The sequence below is a fragment of the Nicotiana tomentosiformis genome, chromosome 5, assembly GCF_000390325.3.
Source record: "Nicotiana tomentosiformis chromosome 5, ASM39032v3, whole genome shotgun sequence".
NCBI lineage: Eukaryota > Viridiplantae > Streptophyta > Magnoliopsida > Solanales > Solanaceae > Nicotiana > Nicotiana tomentosiformis.
The window spans coordinates 55,590,291-55,609,065 of NC_090816.1; the positions used below are offsets into that span (position 1 = coordinate 55,590,291).

General features: G+C 36.2%; 1 protein-coding gene across 3 annotated transcripts; it reads right to left on the reverse strand.

Annotated features, from left to right (window-relative positions):
- Positions 1–2,603: 2,603 nt before the first annotated feature.
- On the reverse strand, positions 2,604–17,522 carry LOC104100308 (cytochrome b-c1 complex subunit 7-2, mitochondrial-like). Of its 3 annotated transcripts, XR_011407804.1 has the most exons (5): positions 17,307–17,522; positions 17,077–17,234; positions 4,210–4,257; positions 2,838–3,174; positions 2,604–2,735 (listed from the first exon to the last, which is right to left on the reverse strand). XR_011407804.1 is itself a non-coding variant. In XM_070174931.1 (4 exons), the coding sequence occupies exons 1-4, from the start codon at positions 17,404–17,406 to the stop codon at positions 3,106–3,108; spliced, it is 375 nt and encodes a 124-aa protein (XP_070031032.1). In that variant the 5' UTR covers positions 17,407–17,520; the 3' UTR covers positions 2,792–3,105. The 3 variants fall into 3 exon arrangements, 2 of the variants coding, with proteins under 2 accessions (XP_070031032.1, XP_070031033.1); XM_070174931.1 differs by lacking the exon at positions 2,604–2,735 and having other exon boundaries at positions 2,792–3,174; positions 17,307–17,520; XM_070174932.1 differs by lacking the exons at positions 2,604–2,735; positions 2,838–3,174 and adding an exon at positions 3,446–3,980 and having other exon boundaries at positions 17,307–17,520.
- Between the last annotated feature and the right edge of the window lie 1,253 nt (positions 17,523–18,775).

Sequence of the window (18,775 nt, forward strand, 5' to 3'; positions counted from 1 at the left end):
ACTCCATTTTTCAACGGTTCATTAATCACACTCCATTCTTCATTCTTCATTCTTCAATAGCCAAAGATCAAAGCTTTATTTTGGATCTTCAGACTTCAGAGTTCAGTGTATTGATTCAAGAAATAGTGGAGTGTTTTGTTTGTTCTATTTTCATGATTCAAGTCTTACAAGTTACAACAAGCATACTCGAACAGAAAATTTAATTTCATATCAAGCTATCCGTTTTTGAACCAGGTTCTATTATTCTATCTTTTATTATTTTCTCATCTAAAATTTAATATTTTGCTATTTATTCTATCTTTTTATTATTTTCTCATTTAAAATTTAATATTTTGCTATTTAGTGCATTTTTAGATTATTTATTATTATTAGAAGATAAGTATGTCAAATAGAAAGTGTGAATCTGGTTATGAAAAATTCAAGAAAAGAAGAAGAATTCAAAATCTAATACAATCTCAAAAAGGTGCTCTTGACAAATTTTTATTGAATAATAAAAATCTTGAATCAGAAAAGTTGGGAGAGTGTTCTCTAGATGAGCAAGTTAGTAATTCAGTTGAGTTAGATAATTCGAAAATTAATAATATTCAAGTAGAAAAAGAACAAGTACGTGACAAGTCGGAAATAGATCCTCAAAATAATACATTGATGCTTATGAATGAAATAAATAATTCAACTCCTATAAATATATATGATCCTAAGATCAACAATGTCTCAAGAGAGATTAAATGGGTTAGCTATATTGTCAATTGAGAAAGACTTATTAGGAGAAATTGATTATAAGAAAATTATTAGTAACTTTGCATCTAAAAAAGCTAGAAAAATTGACTTCAAATAATAAAAAAATTAAAAACATTAAGGCCCCTCATTAAAATTTGGCTTTAGGCCCAAAATACGTCGGGCCGCCCCTGTAAAGGACAATATTAGACTTACCCTAAAGATAAGAGATAATTTTGGCTAAAAACTCGAATACCTACATTGTTACGCCCTATAAACATCATAAACAGTAAGTCTGTTACACCTTGACAAATCAGACAAGTGGTTAAACAGATTCTGAGCATAAAGAATCGTAGCCATTATACCTTTAGTCAAATGCTATAGGGAAGCAAATGCCCCTGCTAATTTGCTTGCTAATTGGGGTGTCCATAGTAAAGTGCCTTGCCTCCTGTCATTGAATAATGCTTCAATGCAGGGCGTAAAAAAAAGCTTACTATAACAATTGAATTGACCTTTTATTGAGATGGTTTGAACCAGTTCTTAAACCTACTACTATACGAACAGTCTTCTTCGTCTAAGGCTGACAAATCCAACTATTTTTTGTTAAAAAGAGATCTCGGATTAAGGGCTATCGCGTCTACTAGCTTCATGGATGCTAATACTTTACCAGAGAAAGTGAAAGCTTCAATGAAGACAGTCAGACATCAACTTATCACTTTCAGAATCAAAACTAGAAGGAAGTTTCTTTATGTATAGTTTTTGGAGTACAAGTATATGCTAACTCAACTTTTTGTCCGCTACACTTTCTTCCTGTATGATAGAGCACTCCTATACTGTAGCTGTGAAGATAAAAGCCCTATCCAAACTTTTACCCAGGATTTGGACAGAATTTTTGTCATGGTGACCTTTTGAGTAAATTAAAAAAAATAATGTCAACCAAGTATGCCACAAGATGAAAGGAATTAGGTATTGCCAGTTAAAGGTCTAAGTTTTTTAACTGGTTCTTGATCCATTCTGGGATCTTGTAAGTTAGTAGGAGGGCTCTGGGGCTGGGTGTCTCCTATATTCCTTAGTTTGGTCCCAAAGTTGCTTTGCAACATAACAATTGAAGATGTGTGTGCTGTCTTCTTGTTCCTTATTGTAAATAATGCAAAAGGTGTTATTTGTGATGTTAAGTTGTTTAAGCATTAGATCGGCACGTAGGCGATTATGACAAACTATCCAACAAGATGTACTTTATCTTATTTAGTCTTTTTGACTTTCCCTGTCCAGCCCAAGTCAATATTAACCATATTTTAATGGTTGAGTGGAATTAAGCCAATTATCATGCTAAAGGTTTACGAGAAACAGCCTCTTATATATATATATATATATATATATATATATATATATATATATATATATATATATATATATATATATATATATATATATATATATATATATAGAGAAGGGTAAGGTCGTACACACTACCCTCCCCATACCTCATTTATGGGATTACACTAGGTTCGTTGTTGTTATCATGGCAAAGGTTTATGGACAAACCATCTCAAATTCTCAATATAGTCAAACACATGCCGCCGAAACGATGCAATTGGTATCTGTATTTTTATCCAAAATACTTGGACACATTCAAAAATCCCATCTTATTCCAGAGAAAAGCTCTTAAGCGATGGATTTACTGGAACACGTAGAAAACGTCCAAAAAGGTTTTTGTTCTGAAATAGCTACTGTATGGATGATCCAAATATCCCTGCCATTCAGCTTAATCTTGCTTTATGGACATTTCAGATTCAGCTTAATATTCCTTTATGGACAATTCAGGGGCCTGACAGTGCATAGGAATTAGGAGGAAGCAGATTGCAAGAAACTAGAACAGGCAATGATGATAAACAGCAAGATTAAAATGGCACTGCTGAATGCAAGGTTTGCTTAGAGATTACAGCTAATCCACTGTAACAGCACAATATTCTCCCTCATAACCGCAGCAGAAGGAATTCAAAGCTCAGAATATCAAATACCTATAACCATGGACATCAATATAAATTTGGCAATTTTCAACTTGATTCATAAGCCATCTGAAAAACTCATAAAGCTGACATATAAAAAGAAATATGACATACCATGGTGAATAAATATCTCCACCATGCAACTGCTTTTTAAACGCAGCCAAATCCAAAGAATTCGAAAAGTTTCCACTCAGAACTTTGTAGTTCAGAAGAAAATTTATTAGTGAGCAAAGACTATGGCCTGGCACCTTACAAGCCACGCCGTAAGCAATATGTTCCTCCACACAATACAACAAAATAACATCCAGATGACCTTTTCTCCAAAGAAGGCTCCAATTATTACCAGCATAAATCAAATAGCAAGCACAGGGATGGTGGCAGATCAGGGAATAGTGCGTTGATAAAGAGGCAACGCTCCCAAAGCTTCACGTTCTGCCTTCTCCTTCTTTATCTTCAGAAAGGCAAATTTCAGAGAAGGATATTTAAGGTAGTCCCCTTGATATGAACTAAATTCTCAAACAACTATTACAGTGGCAAGTTTTAAACATATTCAGGGGCGGAAGATTTTCTGACTTCATCAGTAATAAAATTAAAGGAGTATCTGTTTTCATCTTGGGTTGGTTTGTGGTGGTTTGGGGGTGGGTTGGTGTTTCTCAAAATTAAACTAAACATTCTTCTAGGAAATAGCTAAAAATGGGTCAAGTATCTGCAAAAAAGCTAGCTTGAACAAACAAAAATTATTGTCCTATTGCATTTCAAAAGTCTGGTTTCACCTTACATCCAATGTATACAAGACTTGATATTTCAACAGGTTACAGATTGATGTTTACAGTTTATAGTTTAACTAGTATCTTTAAACTCCCACATTGGAGACTTTCATCTACATCTTGAATACGGAAAGCCACAAAGCACAGTACATAGAAAGCAATAGCCTTGTCAAAACTGAATTACCAACACCATGTCCTGGTGGACGGAGACGAACAAAGGAGCTTACAGGCCAATGTCGAGTACATAAGTATCAATTAGATGTAGGATTCTTTTTCTAGTATGCAGAGCAGGTGGCAATATCAGGCGTTATCAAATTGCCTTGAGGCAGTTACTTGTATAAGGTGGTGGAAGTGAATTGGAAAGAACAACTCTCAATGTGCTGCTTGATTATTTGATTTCTTGTTTTCTTTCTCAAGTAGCTCCTTGCTACAAAAATTGGACATAGTACATGTGCTTTGAAAGAACTAGTAGTTATGGATTTTGATTTACCTGTTATTAAATTGTTAAGCAAGAAGCGTCTTATTATCCATATAGATAATGTCAAGCACAAAAAATGATATTTGAACTGTGGACTTCACAAAACAGACTCCCATCCCCAAAAAAGAGAAAAATGAAGTTCAAAATTGCCAAATGCTTCTCTAATCAACTCTATATTTGTGAAGGAAATCAAATAGTATCAAATAACTCTGGCTACAACCAGTTAGAAACATGAACTCACCAGAGATATCATGTCATGTAAATAACTCCTAAATGGCGTCTGCTTTGCCTGTACATATAAAATACCCAGGAATCATAAACTATATCAGAACATATACAAAGACAATAGCCACATGCATGATATTAAGATATCTAGTATTTTGGAAATGAAAAACACAAATGGAAGATACATTACAAACTAAACAAAAAGAACATTGAAGCTGCAAGTATAGGAGGTCCTACTATCAAATAGAAAAAAGGCCTTATTTTATTCATTCCTTTTCTCTTTTCTCTAATCTTTTCGACTCAGATTCAAAGAAGTTAACGTCTTCTCACTAGGATCACCTAGAGCCCCTTTGGGGATGAACACTATTTCAGTATTCTAGTTTAGCCATGAACACTGGGTTTCAAGTAAAACATTATTTGAACCTTAAGCAAAATATGAAATATAAATATGTATTTCAAGTGAAATACTTGTTTCCATTCATAAATCTTCAACTTTCACGAACTTTTTTTGTTCAAGTGAAGTTCATGCCACCATACAAGTTCCGAAGGAAATAAATCCAGGCACCCATGTGGGTGAACTCGAAAAGTAAAATAAAATTAAAATGAAAGAAAAGGAGAAGAGACACAATCGGTTGCCAATGGTAGTGACAGTTCAAGTAGACAACAAGTTATCTTGTTTATAAAGGATATTGCTTTTTCCTTTCGTTTTAGCGTTTTTTTTTAACGATGGTGTCCCAACCAACTTGTGTGCACCTCTATTATTTCACGGGGTATTTATTATTAGCTATTTTTGCTTCTCTTTCTTCCAGCAAAAGAAATTGAAAATCTTCCGGCCTTTGTTCTTTGTAAGCAGATTTCAAATATTTTTATCTATCTGTAACGCATGTGTGACAAACTATGAACCTTTTCTATACAGTTCATATTCAAATACATGTGATTGTAATATTGGCTAGTGAAAGAAGTATGAATACACCCATTCAAAAAAATATTTTCCATTTCAAAAGAAACAAGAACGAATACAGATTAGAATCCATATATTGTGTGTTCCTGTTTTCTCCTTCATTGGCATCAGAACATAGGTTTATTTGTATCTAGTCCCTAAAGATAAAGGAGAAAAACGTTCCCCCTCAGTATGAGATTTCATTCTTCAAAAGCCATGCTCCAGAATCTGTCTTCTTTGAATGAAGTTAGAAATAGACAGAAATGACAAGAATTTTGCATGATTCATGAATCTCGTACAGATGGTGGTTTTGCCGATAACCTTGCCGCATAATTAAGAAGACTATTGAATGATATATATGCTGATACGCAAGATTGCAAACTCATAAACACTTTCTATTTCTAGAGCCAAAGCTTCAGCCCATAGGATATGTCCACATACTTCACAATAGCAGGACCAAATAAAAAGGAGTTCTTTAGACAAGTGCAACCGGTGTGTGGTTTGCAGGCTATTACACAGGAGGGAGGTTTACCCAGTGCGCACCAAGTGTAGCGGCTGCGGGTTACCCTCCTTAACCAAAAAAAAAAAAAAAAAAAAAAAAAAAGAGTGCAACCGGTAATCTAATGCATATCATGCTGTGTGCTATACCGAATATACAACAACAACCCATTGTAATCTCACAAGCGGGGTCTGGGGAGGGTAGGATGTACGCAGCCTTACCCCTACCCTAGAAGTGCAGAGAGACTGTTTCCGATAGACCCTCGGCTAAAGAAAGGATGGAAGAAGCACCTATAGCAAGTAATATCAAAATACAAGGTATTTAGAAAGCAAAAGAGGGTTTGAAAGAAGCACTAATAGTCAGTAATAACAGTACAAGATATGAAATGATAACAAACTAAGGGCGTATGGAAGGCAAGTAACAACACAAAATATGTGGTAATACCAAACTAAGAATAAAAGGGATACCAGCTAACACTAATACTATTGAACTAAGGAAGACACAGGGAAACGCTCGACTACCTAATAACCATCTACCCTAATTCTCAACTTTCACGCCCTCCTATCAAGGGACATGTCCTCGGTTAGCTTTAGTTGTGCCATGTCCCGCTTGATCACCACTCCCCAAGACTTCTTTGGCCTACCACTACCCTTCCTCTTACCCCCAAGGCCAATCTCTCACACCTTCTAACTGGGGCATCTGTGCTCCTCCTTTTAACATGCCTGAACCATCTTAGCCTCGCTTCTCGGATCTTTTCCTCCACAGGGGTCACTCCCACCTTGTCCCGAATAGCTTCATTCCTAATTCTATCTAACCTAGTATGCCCACACATCCATCTCAACATCCTCATTTCAGCTACTCTCATCTGCTGGATATGGGAGTTCTTGACTGGCCAGCACTCTGCCCCACATGCAAGTCCTTCTTCATCGCCCTATACTGCTCCACCAATCTCCTCACAAGGTGAATGGCTTCAGTAGTCGACCGTCCCGGCATGAAACCAAACTAGTTCTCGAAAATGGACACACTCCTCCTCATCATCCCTTCGATCAGCCTCTCCCAAACTTTCATCATATGGCTCAACAACTTGATACCCCTATAGTTGTTGCAGTGTTGGATATCCCCTTGTTCTTGTACAACAGAATCATCGTACTCTACCTCCACTTTCCAGGCATCTTCTTCGTCCTAAAAATGACGTTAAACAACCTAGAGTCATTCCAAACCTGCCTTACCCACACTCTTTCAGAATTCCACAAGGATCTCGGCTGGCCCGGTCGCTCTACCCCTACTCATCCTGCGCATAGCCCCTACAATCTCCCCCATTCTTATGCATCTACAGTACCCAAAATCCCGAAGTCGCTCCGAGTACTCCAACTCACCTAGCTCAATGCTCTTATCTCCCTCTTCATTCAAGAGTTTATGGAAATAAGACTGCATCTCTGCCTAATTTGTGCCCCCTCCAACAGAACTCTACTGTCTTCGTCTTTTACGCACCTTACTTGGTCCAGATCACGGGCCTTACTCTCTCTCCTTCGCCAGCCTGTACAACTTCTTATTCCTGCCCTTGTCCCCAAGTTCTTCATATAAACGACCAAATGCCTCAATCTTAGCATATGACTCAGGAAAACAATACTAGAAAGAAGCTAAAAGGATACTGAGGTATTCAAAGGCACACCGACTATCTTCCAATCTATAATAAATTTGGGGATGATCCAAAAATGAAAGTTGTAACCCTTTGAGTCTAGTTCTCAGTGGTTCAAACCGTTCGACATTTTGACATTAACATAACTCCCTCAATTAAAAGCACAGCCTTCTACAGACCAGAGTGCGGCCAGCACTGCAAAAGTTTCATATTGTATAAATATGGAGTTTTGGTGATTATGTTACTTTTCACCATTTTGGAGCTTGGGGTAACTGATTCTAACTTATTTGAATTTATTTCATGAATTTAACCTAAGATCTGTCATTTAAATATGGATTCAAGCAGAAAATGAGGATTTCTTACTTGAATGTTAAGAAAGTACTTTTGAGGATTTGAATATGATTTGGATTAGGACTGAGAATCTAATAACATATTTGGACTCGCGAGGTTATGGGTAAACGGAATTTGACTCTTGTTACTGACTCTGGTTTCGGAATCTGATCATGTAGGCCTGGGGTTGACTTTTGTTGACTTTGATCTAAGCCTATCTTTTGCTTATGGAATTGAGTCCTACGACTTGGAGTGATATTGTGGAGCATTCTTTGGGCTAGATCGGGCTCGTTTGATGGAGTTGGAGAAGGAAAAGACGGATTTTGAGGAATAGAGCTAGTTTGGGATAGAGGTAAGTACCTTGGTTGACTTCGATATAGAGAATTTTTCCTAAAAATGATATTGTTGCTATGTGCTATTTGTTTGGGGTAACGTATATGCGAGGTGAAGAGCGTATATACGGATGCCAAGATTTATCCATGCTTGGGGTAGCTTGTTTAGCCTTTTTATGCATGTTTGTTACATGCCTTACTAGTTGCATGTTTTATTTTGTTCTATGACTATTTGAGCATCTTATTTATGTTGTATAACGTTATAGGCATCATTCACATGCTAGTTTCAATACCACCAACAACAACAACAAAAAACCCAGTGTATTCCCACAAGTGGGGTTTGGTTTGGAGAGGGTAGTGTGTACGCAGAGCTTACCCCTACCTTTAAAAAAGCAGAGAGGTTGTTTTCAGTAGACCCTCGACTCAGGAAGATAAAGGGAAGGGCCAATGATGAGCAAAATTCACATGCTAGTTTAACATTATGATTTCATGTACTCGTTTTACATTATGGAACTACTACGTCATACGCTATTTCTTACATGCACCTTGTTAGCATATATATTCTATTCTCATTATTTATTTGAGATTGTTACGCGGAAAGTTGAGTTTATTGGGGGTATGCACTCACGTTGAGGTATCAGTTAGGGCATACAACAACATGTTCTTGTTGAGGTATAAGTTTGGGCATGTCATTGCATGTTCCTGTTGAGGTATCAGTTAGGGCATGTCATTACATGTTCCTGTTAAGGTATTAGTTTGGGCATGATTATTTCATGTTCTTGTTGGGTATGTGAGATCACATTCCTGTTGCGCGTAGATTTGGATCTATACCTCAATAGTCATATGATCAGCCATTTTATCTTGGTCGTGTGTACGCAGGTTATGAGAAACCGTTGTGTTTCTGGTTTGCATATGGTACCGATTAATGAGTTTGAGCATAAAGGTGGAAGCTGTATTTTGTTTAAGTGATTCTTTAATCATATCAATGCACTCAAGTGCTTTATTCATACACATCGTCTATATATGCTTTTAATGCATTCTTACACATGCATAGAACTTGTTAACGGGTTGTTGGCACTTGGAAGTGTCGGTTTGATGTAAAGGTTGAATATTTATCATACATCCATATAGATCTTGAGAAGAAGAAAAGGCTTTTTATAATTCTGTGTGTATTTACATCCCATGAGGAAGGGAATTTATACAAAGCTCTTAATGTTAATTAAGAAAATAAAATAAATCTATACAAACAATCCAGCTATCAAATGAAATCAAATAAAATAAAATCTCCTAAATATAATCATATCTCCTTGAATCATGCTAATCAACACTCCCTCTCAAGTTGGTGCAACGATGTCGCACATGCCCAACTTGCTACTCAATGTAGGGAAAGTTTGCTTGTTGAGACCTTTGGTAAATACATCAGCTAGTTGTTTTTCCGATGACATATGAAACAAACTCAAGACACCAGTTGTAATTTTTCTTTGATGAAGTGTCGATCAATTTCCACATGCTTTGTTCGGTCATGCAGGACTTGATTATGAGATATACTGATGGCAGCTTATTGTCATGGTACAAGGAAAGTTTTCCTTTTTCAGACATTCTCAATTCCTCTAGTAGCTTTTGTAGCCAAAGCAGTTTGCAAACACCCTGGGCCATAGCTCTATATTCTGCCTCCGCACTTGATCTAGCAACTACACTTTGCTTCTTGCTTCTCCAAGTAAACAAGTTTCCTCCCACGAGCGTACAATAACCGGATGTAAATCTTATGTCATCGAGAGATACAGCTCAATCCGCGTCTGTAAAGGCTTCTATTGGAGTTGATCATGTTTGGAGAAAAATAGACATTTCCCTAGAGCAGACTTCAGGTACCGCAAAATGTGAAAGACAACTTACATATGAGGATCTCGCGGATCATGCATGAATCGACTCACCAGGCTAACTGAATAGGCTATGTCTGGTCTACTGTGGGAGAGATAAATGAGTCTTCCAACCAACCTCTGATATCTCTCCTTATCAACTGACTCTCCAACTCCGCTTTGTAACTTGTGATTGCTTTCAATGGGCGATTATGTGAGTCTGCAACCTGTCATACCAATTTCTTTCAAGAGATCCAGAATATACTTCTTTTGAGAAATAAAGATTCCTCGTTTTGATCTAGCAACCTCAATTCCCAAGAAGTACTACAATTTCCCTAGATCCTTGATCTCAAATTCATGTGCCAACAACTTCTTCAATCGGGCCATCCTTTCTTTGTCATCTCCCGTCATTACTATGCCATCAACATAAACTATGAGAAGAGTGAGTTTATTCGTTTGATGTCTTATGAAGAGAGTGTGATCAGCATTGCTTTGTTGGTAACTGAAGGAGATTTCCTGAAGAAGATCATTCAGGAGATCTTATAAAGAGGATATGATCAGTATTGCTTTGTTGAATCTGACAAACCAAGCTCTTGGGGATTGCTTCCGTCCGTACAAGGCTTTCTTCAATCTGCATATCTTTCCTTGACTTTGTATCCAGGAGGAATCTTCATATACACCTCTTCTTCTAAATCTCCATAAAGAGATGCATTCTTCACATCAAACTGTTGCAAGTCCCAATCAAGTTTAGATACACAAGACAAAAGAATTATAATAATTTTCCTCTTATCAACAGGGGCAAATGTCTCTTGATAATCCACTCCATAAGTCTGAGTGAATACCTTTGCCACCAATCTTGCTTTGAATCTTTCAATTGAGCCATCAGCTTTGTGCTTCACAGTGAAGACTCTTTGCAGCCAACCAACTTCTTGTCTGGTGGTAAAGTAACAAGTTCTGAAGTCTTATTTTTTTACAAGGCCTTCATTTCTTCAATTATAGCTTGCTTCCATTTAGGATTTGCAAAAGCTTCCCTCCCATCTTGGGGAATAGACACAGAAGAAATAGACAAGGCAAAGGCTCTATAGGAGGGAGACAAAGAATTGTAGGAGACAAAATTAGATAAGGGGTGTTTGGTGGTGAAAGATCTGACTCTTTTTCTGTGAGCAATAGGCACATCTAACTAATTAGAAAATGTAAATAACTCACCAGTAGAGGAAGGTTCAGCTTCAAGCCAACGTCGTGATGAAGTATACCGCATTAGTTCACCTTTTGTTTCAATGGGAACAGGGGTAAGAAGAAAGGACTTTCAGTGTGGGTGAAATAGCTTTTGGAACAGATCCAACTTTCGCAATACCATTCAAGATCCTAATCATCATTCCATTTCCAGGCCCACGTTGTGATAAAGTATACCGCATTAGTTCACCCAGGCTACTAGACAAGGATCTAGTGGTATCTCCACTAAGGGCTTTGACATATCTTGAACTGAATACGTTTACGAAACACCTCAGAACATTGTGATCTTTCATAGCTTAAAGAGCATTTGTTATTCAAGCAGAAATCATCTAGACACTGAAGTTCTCCAACACAGTTCATGAGTTTGAAGAATCTGGAAAATGAGTTTGTTTGATCTCAAACGACAAAAGACGAGAACAAAATTAATACCTCAAAGAAGATGGTGCGAAAACAAAAAGTGTAAAAGAAATCAAAATTCAAGTTTTGAAGAAAAAAAGAGGGATAATGATGTGGGATAACAGGTAACGCATGAGTTCCACTGCCCAATCTAAATCTGGTGGTTAGTCTCTTGAGGTGATAATACTTCTGTTTAGGACGAGTCTGGGGATCATTGGACCCCATGGTGAGAGAGAAAACTATGTATTCTCCATTTATATTATTAATCATGTATAATAAGTTATTAAATGTAATAGTTTGCCTTAATTCCAGATGTCAATTCTAATAGATAAAATCAATGAGTAGATATGTGAACTCAGAATTACGAAAAATAAAGAAGATATGTGAAACATAAGAGTTAATATATGGTTGTATGAACACTATCATCAGCATACTTTATATTTGAAACGACATATACTTTATCGGAAAAGAGTCAATAGTGTGATATGTTGATACCATGTATTTGTCGTGGTTTTTAAAAGCGAAAAGCGCAAAAACAACCAGGTTCATGAAATTGAAACGAAAAGCTAGAAGTGCACACTTCTTTGAATTGAGGCGCACAATTGACGTGACATTCAAAATTATCAAATATCTATGAATTTAGTAAAATAATACATTGCAATTAAAATAACTAGTTTCAGCATTACATATACAATAATGTCGATATTAAACTCCTCAAAGTTGAAACTAAAAGAATTGACTAATTCTCACCGGAATCACTTTGTACACCATTATTTGAAGCGCAAACTTCTCTAAAACGCATGGCTTCACTCATGAAGAGATAACCCCCTATAAGAGTAGTACATATTTTAATCTCTGCTAGTTATTTTGTGAAACTATAAAAATTATACTCCCTCTATCCCAATTTAGGTGGAACTCTTTCCTTTTTAGTTTGTCCTAAAGAAAAGGTCAATCTTTCCACGAAATGACCTCGTAGCCACTTAAACTTGCACCAGTTTGCAAAGCCGATACATAAACTTACAGTTTTCCTATTTGAACACTCCAACTTGACGGAATGAGTACTAATAAACCACCTTGACCATTGACTATGCTTATGTGGCAGTGACATAGGTGATGTGGACAAAATGTGTGTCAACCACGCAAAAAATGTGCGTGACTGCAATAATATGATTAAAGAAAATACTATAATCAATAGGAAAAAAATTTAAATAATGAAAAAGAAAAGGAAAAAAATGACCCCTAGTCTGTCAGTACTCATTTCCGCTCTCTTTCTTCTCTTCAACTTAAGCGAGGAGAGAGAGCATCAGAAAGTTCAATTCCGGCCAAATTCAATATGAAGATTATGCATTTTTACTTATATCTTATGATTTTGGAGTTTTTAGAAAAGATGGGGTTATATGATTGGTTGCCAGCGAAGTGGAGGTGGCAGCCATTGAAGTTTTCTGGTGGTCAAAAGCACTCACCACTCTAAACCACCGGTGGTTTGAAGAAAACCCTATCATCGAATCTCTTTGCCAAAACAACAACAAAAAAGGGCAAATATTTGCAATGGTATTGGGCGGCCTCCACTGTTTCAAAAACATGGATTTCTATTGAATTTTTCTGAAATTCCAAAATTCAATTTTTTTTTCTAAGTCTAATCATGACCATAGTGGTGTTGTGAATTTGATTCAGAATAAGAGAGAGAAAGAACACTAAAGAAAAAGAGAAAGGAGAAGAAAGAATAAGAATAAGGAAAGGAAGGGAGGTGGGTGAACGGAGAAGAAGAAAGGTAGGTGGGTACGGGTTACTGGGGTAGTAGAGAAGTGTCGGGTCTTTTTCCTCTTTTTCTTTTTTCTGTTTTTAATTTGTAACTTCTTTTTTGTTGATTTAGTATTTAAAAATGGGACCCACAAATAACACATGTCAAGTAATAAATAGTCTAGCATATTACGTGTTGTACATGTCAGCACAATTGATATACACGCTCTACTGGATGTATTTATTAGTACTCATTCCGTCAAGTTGGAGTGTTCAAATGGGAAAACTGTAAGTTTAACAACAGCTACCCAATATTCAGGGGATCCTTTTCCTGATCCCATACGTGTTTCTGCGGGTCTTAGTGTAACTGGTTTGTCTGGAAATATTGGTTCAGTTCTCCACCTTAATAGAAAGAGAATTATTGGTTCAGTTCTCCACCTTAACGACAGAAAATAGGATTGATCAAATTCTATTGAGCCTGACTCATAGTGATCGTTTATCAAAGAATGACTCTGGTTATCAAATGATTGAACAACCGCGAGCAGTTTACTTACGATACTTAGTTGACATTCAAATGGGAAAACTGTAAGTTTAACAACAGCTACCCAATATTCAGGGGATTCTTTTCCTGATCCCATACGTGTTTATGCGGGTCTTAGTGTAACTGGTTTGTCTGGAAATATTGGTTCAGTTCTCCACCTTAATAGAAAGAGAATTATTGGTTCAGTTCTCCACCTTAACGACAGAAAATAGGATTGAGCAAATTCTATTGAGCCTGACTCATAGTGATCGTTTATCAAAGAATGACTCTGGTTATCAAATGATTGAACAACCGCGAGCAATTTACTTACGATGCTTAGTTGACATTCATAAAAAGCATCTAATGAATTATGAGTTCAATCCATCTTGTTTAGCAGAAAGACGGATATTCCTTGCTCATTATCAGACAATCACTTATTCACAAACTTCGTGTGGGGAAAATAGTTTTCATTTCACATCTCATGGAAAACCCTTTTCGCTCCGCTTAGCCTTATCCCCCTCTAGGGGTATTTTAGTGATAGGTTCTATAGGAACTGGACGATCCTATTTGGTCAAATACCTAGCGACAAACTCCTATGTTTCTTTCATTACGGTATTTCTGAACAAGTTCCTGGATAACAAGCCTAAAGGTTTTCTTCTTGATGAGATCCATATTGATGATAGTGACGATATTGATGATAGTGCCAATCTTGATGCTAGTGACGATATCGATCGTGACCTTGATACGGAGCTGGAACTGCTAACTAGGATGAATGGGCTAACTATGGATATGATGCCGGAAATAGACCGATTTTATATCACCCTTCAATTCGAATTAGCAAAAGCAATGTCTCCTTGCATAATATGGATTCCAAACATTCATGATCTGGATGTGAATGAGTCGAATGACTTAGCCCTCGGTCTATTAGTGAACCATCTCTCCAGGGATTGTGAAAGATGTTCTACTAGAAATATTCTTGTTATTGCTTCGACTCATATTCCCCAAAAAGTGGATCCCGCTCTAATAGCTCCGAATAAATTAAATACGTGCATTAAGATACGAAGGCTTCTTCTTCCACAACAACGAAAGCACTTTTTCACTCTTTCATATACTAGGGGATTTCACTTGGAAAAGAAAATGTTCCATACTAACGGATTCGGGTCCATAACCATGGGTTCCAATGCACGAGATCTTGTAGCACTTACCAATGAGGTCCTATCGATTAGTATTACACAGAAGAAATCAATTATAGACACTAATACAATTAGATCCGCTCTTCATAGACAAACTTGGGATTTGCGATCCCAGGTAAGATCGGTTCAGGATCATGGGATCCTTTTCTATCAGATAGGAAGGGCTGTAGCACAAAATGTACTTCTAAGTAATTGCCCCATAGATCCTATATCTATCTATATGAAGAAGAAATCATGTAACGAAGGGGATTCTTATTTGTACAAATGGTACTTCGAGCTTGGAACGAGCATGAAGAGATTAACGATACTTCTTTATCTTTTGAGTTGTTCTGCCGGATCGGTCGCTCAAGATCTTTGGTCTTTATCCGGACCCGATGAAAAAAATGGGATCACTTCTTATGGACTCGTTGAGAATGATTCTGATCTAGTTCATGGCCTATTAGAAGTAGAAGGCGCTCTGGTGGGATCTTCACGGACAGAAAAAGATTGCAGTCAGTTTGATAATGATCGAGTGACATTGCTTCTTCGGCCCGAACCAAGGAATCCCTTAGATATGATGCAAAACAGCTCTTGTTCTATCCTTGATCAGAGATTTCTCTATGAAAAATATGAATCGGAGTTTGAAGAAGGGAGGGAGAAGGAGCCCTTGACCCGCAGGAGGATTTATTCAATCACATAATTTGGGCTCCTAGAATATGGCGCCCTTGGGGCTTTCTATTTGATTGTATCGAAAGGCCAACTGGTACAAGTTTAAGTGGCCACGAGGCCATTTCGCCAAAACAATTTAACTTCAAAAATTTTATTTTACTCTTAATGAGTGATTTACGACCACACAAATGTCTAAGGCTTATTTTAGACCACAAATTTCAAAAGTCTTCATTTCTTTCTTAAATGTCATGGCAAGTCAAATGGTGCCACATAAATTGGGACGGAGGGAGTAAGTAATTTTAACACCATACCCTCATGACTGACCAATATATTGAGATCGAATTTGATAGTTCCTATTCTAAGTTGTTGCCAAATGGTCATCTTTGATTCGATTTGGTGGGACATTCCAAGAAAATTAAGTCAAATTGAGATTACGAGAAAGCCATAGATACACGAGATTGGCACCTGATCTTCATGCTATAAACTAATCTTCGCAATTTTTCTTTGGCAAATTACAAGATGCCTACTGTATTCCCCAAATGTGTCGTTTCTTGACATTTTACGACACTCCATATGGTTAGTGTTGAACTTCCAGCGACTATGGAGGTACAGAAAAGAAGATGGATAGGGGGAGGGGGTTCTGGAGACACTACATGAAGTAGTGTTTGGGGGTGGGGAAGTTCTTGCAAAAGAAAAGAGGAGATCCTAATTCCTAAGGAAGAAGATGAAGGTTGAGGGTGGGAGCTGCCGGCGGCAGGAGTTTTGACAATCATTTTATCTTTTCTTTTTTCCTTAAAAGTTTTATTAATTAGCTAGACTCCAAAGCCGCACGGCTATTTTACATTCGTTATTTCTGCCATGTTAGGCGTGTGAAGTGCATGTGTTATTTTTTTACTGGTTAGTGATGAGGGGTTTTATAGGCACACATCATCTGAGATTGAAGTGTCTAATAGGTAAGACCTTTGTTATGTATGCTCTAGCTACACGATCTAGTTGATATTTATGAAAGTTAGATAGGAATAAGAGTTGATCCACGATGTGCAAGCGGTAAGATGATGGAGATAAATCCGAATAACCCATATGGGTCAACCTGACAAATAAATAAATAAATAAAAGGAGAAGAGACACAACCGGTTGCCGACGGTCGTGTCATTTCAAAATAAACAGGAAGCTGTCATGTTTAGAAAGGGTACTGCTTACTTTTGCTTCTTCCTTTCTAACACAAGACACTGAATGTGAGAAAAGTTTATCTATTTGTAACTCAGACACGACAAAAACTGTGAGCTTTTTCTATACAGTTCATGTAGCAAAAAGGAATATGGCTTAGAATCCATATTTTCTTAGTTAATTTTTGCTCGAAACAACAAATTCACACTTCTTTGCAAGTTCAACTTCAAAACTCTTTTTTCAAGTCAACTTCAACTCAAACACATGCCTAGTATATAAAGTGTACATTTTTCCAGAAAATGCCCCTCCATCAGAAGCACGACTTTTAATAACACTGAAGATTTCTTCATCAAATAACAAATTAATAACAATTAGGAACACATTTCAAACCTGAATATCGTCGGGGAGGTATTGATGCTTCATGGAGAGATCCATAGCACGGAGAAGACGCTGGTGTCGAGCGTCCACAACTTCACGAGGGAGGCGTCTTAGAGCCTCTTTTATGTCCATATCCTCCATTGGATCGAACAAATCTTCAAATCTCAATCCTAAATACAAACGGCGATTAGATAAATACATGTAGATTTAAAGCAAATCGCAGAGAGCAAAAGAAGGCTAACCGTATTTGCGAAGGCGAGTGGAGACGCATTTCATGTGCATAGAGGCCAGCACTTTCTTCCGATGATTCAATAGCGATTGGATCCATGACGGCGCCGCCATCTTTGAGACTCGTTATTTTCCGGCGATGAAAGGAAGTTTGCCTTGTAACATACTCAAATGTAGACTTCCTAGTTTCGGGTGGACGTTTATCAACGGCGTTAGAATCGGTCAATTTACGTAAGTTCTTTTTTATTCCTACTAGTATTATTTATACCCGCAACATTAAGTATATACTAGTCTTGGATACGCGCTTTGCGCGTTTACCTATACTAATGAATACATAAATTTTAAAATAAATATACATATTATTAGATAATTTGTTTGAGTTATAAATATAATTTAAGATTTTTTTCTAAAATAATAAATATTATTCCCATTTAGTTAGTTTAACAAATGAAGGAATTTTATTTAGATGCCTTATTGTTATTTTGTCCAGACTTATGTCGAAACTTATAAATATTGTTGATATTTACAATTCTTTAAAAATTTATCAAATAACACAAATTAAAAATTAAATCTTTTGGTCTTTTAAAAATTTGCGAATGAAAAAAGTTGGCATTATACCTTCTAAAATAGTGACAATGTAAAGTTTAAAGAATGACTAATATTGAACTAATATTTTACAAGAAAAAACTTAGTATAAAAATTATAGCGAGACGTTTTCATTTGTTGGACTGAATGCAAGAAACAAAACAAATGACAACTCATTTATAATCTAGTTGCCTTCTACAATTTTACCTTATTGCTTCAAATTTATATTTTTACCGATTTGAATCTTCATTTTTATTATAATTACTTTTGCTATATTTTATGATTTCTTTCACGATCGATACTCTTCTTACAAAAATTAATTTTATGTACTTTAAGTGTTTTTCCAATTTAACAAAAAAAATTCTTGTATGATAAATTTGTTAAAATAATTAAATTGGAATTGTTTGCTAATTAGTTAATTCAACTGCTTAATTATTTATTCTCAACATTAAAAGAAATAACTTAAATTTTATTATTTCAAATTCTGAATATTTGCTCATTCTAATTTTTAAATATTTGAGAATAATTATAATTTTTCCAATAAGATTCGATTTTCAAATAGTAAGAAAAATCATATGTCTTGAATCTTTATATTTTCAGAATTCATTGCGTGTTTGACTCCTAAAGAATTTTGCTAACTCACGTTTTGCATAATAAAGAATCTTATAGGAATAGTTCAATATAACTCTAATATTAATGGGCTTTAAATAAGAAAAAATTTAATAGTAAAATTTAGTTGATTTTAAAGTCCTAAAAGTAAAAAAAAAAAAAATATTAAACGACTATTTTGTCTAGTATAAAATCTAGTTTTAAAAGGAAAAATAGGCAAATGATATTTTGCTAAGGGCTTTTATGCTTTTAATATAGTATAAATAGATAGATAGATATAGATTTTAAT